This window comes from Solanum dulcamara, chromosome 3 (genome assembly GCF_947179165.1).
Source record: "Solanum dulcamara chromosome 3, daSolDulc1.2, whole genome shotgun sequence".
NCBI classification, from domain to species: Eukaryota; Viridiplantae; Streptophyta; class Magnoliopsida; order Solanales; family Solanaceae; genus Solanum; species Solanum dulcamara.
The window spans coordinates 76,631,615-76,638,161 of NC_077239.1; the positions used below are offsets into that span (position 1 = coordinate 76,631,615).

The 6,547-nt window shown below is 34.8% G+C and overlaps 1 protein-coding gene across 1 annotated transcript; it reads right to left on the minus strand.

Annotated features, from left to right (window-relative positions):
* Positions 1-1,936: 1,936 nt before the first annotated feature.
* Positions 1,937-6,289, minus strand: LOC129883030 (protein XRI1). Its single transcript, XM_055957573.1, has 9 exons — positions 5,998-6,289; positions 5,046-5,098; positions 4,848-4,958; positions 3,617-3,756; positions 3,167-3,230; positions 2,978-3,080; positions 2,854-2,885; positions 2,654-2,737; positions 1,937-2,517 (listed from the first exon to the last, which is right to left on the minus strand). The coding sequence occupies exons 1-9, from the start codon at positions 6,015-6,017 to the stop codon at positions 2,243-2,245; spliced, it is 882 nt and encodes a 293-aa protein (XP_055813548.1). The 5' UTR covers positions 6,018-6,289; the 3' UTR covers positions 1,937-2,242.
* Between the last annotated feature and the right edge of the window lie 258 nt (positions 6,290-6,547).

A 6,547-nucleotide genomic window follows, 5' to 3' on the forward strand; every position in this document is an offset into this window, starting at 1 on the left:
AATTTACAAAGTGATACTGTAACATATATACCAAATTTTATATTAAAAAAATGCTCGTAACTTATTAAGTTCTCCATTATGGATAAATGCTTCCATATGCTTGAGACTTACATAAGTAGGCTGTTTTTTTCTCATTTGTTCACTCAATCAGAGACACAAATTTAGGAGAATTGTGAGGCAATAGCATGTTAAAATCTCATATTGGTTAATCTCATATTTCTTTGTGATGGAGATGGATTGCCTTTGAAACAACAACCAAAAATAAAAATCCCAATCAATTCCTCAAAGGCACAAAATAATATGGGTATCTAGGGTTATCAAAAATAGGTCCGATCAGTTCAATAGAAAGAATCTAAATTCCACAAACTTTTACTTTTCATTATTTAATATTTACTTAATGATTTTATATTAGTTGTCATCAATATATAAATAGATGAAAAGGCAATCACAATGAACTAACATATTACTTCGTTCCTTTTTAGTTGTCACAGTTTTCTTTTTGAGAAACAAATAATATAAATTTTGACTAATATTTTAAGATATATTTTTTCATCATGTTAATATAAAAAATTGTAATTTATAGTATTTTCCATGTAGTTTTTGAATATCTAAATTTTTATTTTAAAATATTAAATTAATATAATCTAATTTAACTCTAAAAATTAATTAAATTAATTTTCGAAAAGCACAACATGACAACTAAAATAACAAAAAGAGCATGTTGGAGACAAATGCAACAAAGTATTTTGGAATTTGAGCTCGTCTCTAACGGTTATGAGGGGCTAATATTAAATTTAATTTGCAAGGTAGGTTGTGGATTTTCAGGGAAACATGGAAGGGCAACAATGGTTTTTTTTCATATAAAATATGTATGCTAAGTGATTCGATTATTAGTAGTGTTAAAAAGAACACAAAAAGTAGTTTATTGTAAAATGAAAAGTAGTAACAATATTTATCCCCTTTTTCAAGGAATGTAACATCAAATTAATTTTTGCACACCTCAACTAAGCTACTTAAACTCTCGCGCTTTTCAACTATTTCATAGTCTACTCACTATCTTCTACCTGCACAAATAGGGATAACTTTATTCAACAAAAGCTTAAGGAACTGGAAGAGGTAAGCTAGTTTCGTCACCACTTTGTGGAAAATAGTTAGGTATGAATATGTTAGATACCTGTGACTCGATTGGTGAAATAGTATCCTCTTTATAATCTCTTCTTCGATATTGCAACCAACAACACACACACTCTTTTGGCTTGCATTTGGTCTCAATTAGCATAGAAGTATTAATAGCATAAAAATGAAGCAATATATCGAAGGTGAAAGGACCAAAAATAAAAATTCTAAGGTTACAAAGGTCCACAATGCACTTACCCCCCACCACCAAAAAAAAAAAAAGTCCACAATGCATAAACTTCTAGAATTAATAATAAAAAGCACATCTGATTTTAGCGAATTTCACACCTCATTTATTCATTGTGTCATTAACCTATTTAAACTATCACTCCTTTTGTATTAAAAAACACATCAATAATGAGTTGCCTACACGTGTCTATTGTCGACTGGGACCAAATATTTGGCCAACACAACATCGAGGTGTATTTTAATACAAATGGAGTGATAATTTAGGCAGGTAAAGGAAAAAAATGGATGGTTAAGATATGAAATTCCCGAAAAAATTATAGTTAGGTGCATCTTTTTACCACTAACTCGAAATTCTGTAAAGGAACAAGAAAGCTGTTTTGGCTGATTTATGTGACCAGACCCAAAAAAAACATCAGAAGAGTTGTACATTATTATCACTCAAAAGAACCAAATAGTTGCCATTAGGTGCTAGATATCAAAATCATGCTACATAAATCATAGTAGCAATTTGCACACATTAAAGAGAACTCCTGCAAGATAAATGTTCATTGAATAGTTTATAAGATGGCAGTAACAAAAGGTTTTTTCAAATTAATAAACTAGCAAAGGTAATGAAGGTTTTGTACAGTCATATTATAAGAGGATCTCCAATAAACTACAATACTACAACTACTACGTTGACCGTACCATGTCTAAAGCATAGTATGCGGCAACAAGGGGCACTCGAGTATGCATAAGTGACATCACGGTATGAGCTACAAGGATGATGTCAACCGGAAAGCATGTATACCGCAAGGCCCCTGGAAAACTGAGGATATCGGTCTCCAAAAGAAATGGAGCAAAACCTCAAAACAAAAGCCACTAATTGCTTAAATAATTATCCCTTTGTCCTCATTATGGTAATGCTGCCTTTTCCTCCTTCTGTTGGAATTGTGGTCTTTCCAACGACAGGCTTACCAGAGAAAGCAGACTTTGGGTATGCAACTGAAGGATCTTCGCTATTCTGTGGTGTCTTCAATTTTGGGGTGCGTATCCGCTGGTTTATGTCTTTCAGAGTCACATCTCCATGGACACCACATGGTTTAACAAAAGCAAATGGATAGACAACAGAGGAGGCAGCTTTTGTAGGAGCTCGCATATATGATTTCCTACCTTGTGAGGGTGAAGAAGGAAACAAGTTTAGCTCACATATGAGACAAGGCTCAGAGAGTTCTCTACGGTGGTATCTAATACTAAGGCAATATTCTGTGATAAAATATCATCCATGACAAAACAGGAAGAAAAATACCTTTGAAAACAACATTTTTACGAGTCTGTACAGGGCGCTCTTGAACCACATTAGATTCACATTCAGGCGGGGTGTTGCAAATCTCTGCATAGAGAAACAGAAAGTTGAGAAAGAAATAGAGATGATGATAATGAGCACCTCGTGGCACAAATCAATAAGGAAAATAAGCTACTAAATTCTAGCAAAGATGTGTCACGAACCTGAAATATCAAGCTGAATATCAGAGGCCGAGCTGTTTCCAAAAAATATTTTGTCAGATTGAAGTGTTTTTCTTTTTACTTTCCAAAAAAGATAGAAGTTCTTATGCAAAAGCTTATAACATACATATCCTCAGGGCTCACATGCATCTGAGAATCGTTCAAACAACTAGCAACCCATCCTTCCGAAGACTGATCCAGCCCCCCATTACCAGACGAAGACATGTTCTCTGAACAAAAATAAATCATTATCTGTGAGCTTATAGATGCAATTGGTTGGTATCCGTTGAAGAGCAAAAATGAACAGGGAACAAACCTGAAAATCCCGAAACCCACTGTGACATTTCAGAGATGAATTCTTCAACAGAAGTATCGGTCTCCTAAAACATGGAACAAGTACAAAGATCATTTAATTGTTAAAAAGGTGCAGGATTTGGAATGACAAAGTCCCAAATCAATCAACATGTTCAAAGTTTTTACAAATTTTACAAGGACTTTAAATTGGAGGAATCTTAAGTAACAAATCAGATACATTGTAATTAATTTAGCAATCAGCAAACAATCAAGGATACTAATTCTGAAATCTGTTGTTTCTTAACATGATAGGACAAACCTACAGTGAGAAATAAAAACTCGATTATGAGCTGAGTGAACCCCAAAAGGGATTGTAACCAGAATAGGTCTACGTTATAACACGAGAGATCAAGACAAATAAGAATATATCAAGTGGCGCAACCCAAAGATGTGACAGTACATGGGAGCCTACCTGCGAATTTAAAAATGATGATGATAGTTCCTCGGTGATAAGTGGTGCATCTGATGCTTCTGATTCAAACTGTAGCATTCTGCGCCTTTTCACTTGTGAGGATGACTCATTGTATCTCTGGGTTTCCTTGTCATTGTTTTCTGTAAGTACAAAAGTGAGATACGGAAAATATTATAACTGTAAATAAAGATATAGTAACAACGTCATCAAGCACCCAAATTCAAGATCTGGATATATAGGGAATTAAAGTATCCTCGAGCCAGAAATATTTTATGTAATTCATGTAAAGCGAATCAAAATTCCTTGTCATTATCATCTCTCAATTTCAGTTTTCAACACCATAAAAAGTGCACTAGAATCTCTTGATTAAGGCATAAATAGGCCTTAGTTTGCTTAAGAGTTTGGGCACAAAGTGCCTTGTCACCTATGTTGCTCGGACTCGGATGTGGGTGTCCGATACAGCTGCGGATCTAGAGATCACTACATGATCTAAATTTTAAGATTCGGGGATACAGGTCCAGCTATGGATACGGATGCGGGGATTCGGCTAAAAATAATTCAAATATCTAAAAAAAGAAAGAGTTACAAAACCTAAATTATGAAATAGTATGTGGAAACCTTAGGGTTGATCAAGCGGAGAATCCTCGAAGGACATAAAAACAAAAAGGAGTGACATAGAAATTTCTATATATAACAAGGTATTCCATTTTCTTCAAATTTACCTTAGCTCTTGTTTTGATTACAAAAATTATTGAATCTGTTCAGAATTTCTTCGTCGATTCTGGTCAAAGTACCCATAATCGGTTGACCAGATCATGTACGGATCCCACACCCACAACCATGACGTGTCGACACGGGTGCGACACCAAAAGTGAAGAGTCCGAGCAACTTAGCTTGTCACTTCCTCCCCAATTGAAATGAAGATTAACCAAGAAGCCATCATATTATGCACTCCCAAATAAAACCAAGTCTAATACGGAACAAACTATATGTAGGTGCATGTTTATCCCGTAAGCAACATTGATTCTTTAACACAGACATCTAATATAACCTGGTTTTTAGATAGGCAAATGCAGATTAATTGATATGATTCTGGATTGAAGAATATAAGTTTGGCCAAATCAATTATCAAATAAGCATAGTTCATGAAAGTGGTAGTAAAATGCTGAATAGAACTTCAAAAGAGAAGCTGCAAGTACTTTATGAGAGCGAGGATGTGTTATCATCTTACCATAGATGCTACCATGGTAAGTCAACTCTCCACAGGACTTAACTGGAGTTCTTTCATCATCAAACATAAAGGAAATGTCTTCACCTTTGCTCAACAAGCAATCTGATATATCTATTCACATGGCCAAACACATTCGTCATCAGTAAGTTGGACATGGTATTATTCTTTGCTGATCAGAGCAAGGAAAACGGATCTTACCAACATCGGGATCATCTCCAAGAGAGTAACTGTCACGCCATTTCCACATGTCACTGTATACAACCAAACAAGGAATCTATTCAGTGCATTTATTTCTACGAAATAATGTAAACCAAAGTAGCCTCACAAGTGTTGGAAAGTCCACGAGGGATATGCCACATTATACTCATTAATTAGCTAATCGTTAATAAGAGCAAAGCAGAACCCAACATCTATCGATATGCACAGAAATGCACAAACCAGGGTCACCAAGAAATGACCTTAATGAATTTAGGAAATGAAACAGTAAATAGTCAGCAAAGAATATAGAACAACAGTACTTTGAGCCGAGGGTCTAATAGGAAACAATCTATCTACGTACATTCTACCCTCCCCAGACCCCACTCATGTGACTGGTCTGATTATACTGGGTACATTGTTGTTATTGTATCGAGCAAATGTAGCACTACAGCATCAGATCTACTGATCCGTATCGCAATCTAAACAAGTAAAGCCAATTCTAGAAACACAGTAAAAGCAACAACATCACATACACCTATAGAAACTACACACAAATAATTGGGGACAGGATCAACATGATGTTCTTCACTGTAAAGAACTTCAAAAATAAACATTAAGCACCCAAAATCAATGTCCTGTCATTCAAAATACTGAGAAATGTATCTATACCATCCATATACAGTAACAAAACAGGAAAAAATAAACAGATTGCAAAAAAACATATAGACCAAAAGGAAACAAACTCCAATCATTCCCCCAAACTGATTCACTCTCATTTAGACCAAGAAAACCAAAACCCATCTCCCATTTCACCATTTCTGTCCAAAAAAATCAAACCCTACCAAAATGGGTGTCCAAATATCCTAATCAACCATCAAAAAAGCCCAAAAAAAACAGCAAAAACAATCCAAGAACAAACCAACCCATGAGAAAACAAGTAAAAAGAATTCACCTTTCAGGATTGAAATTCATTTTCTCAGATATGGGGTATGTTAGTTTTAACTGATACTAAAAAAAAGGAAAAAGGGGCAGCAGAAAATGGTTTGACTGGTCGAAAATCTAGCCCTTTGGCTTCATATCTCTCTTTCTTTTTATACTTTTAGACCATAGAGAATAGCCGTTAAATACAGATCATACTGTAATAAAATAAAATTGTCTTCTTTCTTCTTCTTCTTTTTTTTTTTTTTTCCCTTTATGCACTATCCATGGAAACTAGCAATAAAAACACTAGCAGTTTTGGCAGAACATTAAAAAGCGAAAAAAAAAACGCTATGACTACGTGTAAAAGAAACCGGATGTTAGTGGGTGGAGTGTGGGGTGTACAGATATCGGGTCGGGTCGGATCGGGTTTATGGGCCTGAAAAAGTTTCTCACTGTGTCATCTGTGATATGTCAGTTTCATAACCCAAACATAAGAAAAACATCATAGATGTAAACTCGCTTTATTCTTTAATAATTGAACTTATACTTAATGAGTCATAAGTTAAATAAAATATTACATT

Bases quoted from the DNA above. Each gene is read 5' to 3' on its own strand.
- LOC129883030 (XM_055957573.1), bottom strand. From the start codon at position 6,017: ATGAATTTCAATCCTGAAAG. The intron at 5,099-5,997 runs GTGAATTCTTTT...GGTTGTATACAG, and splicing joins ATGAATTTCAATCCTGAAAG to TGACATGTGGAAATGGCGTG. The intron at 4,959-5,045 runs GTAAGATCCGTT...CCATGTGAATAG, and splicing joins TGGAGATGATCCCGATGTTG to ATATATCAGATTGCTTGTTG.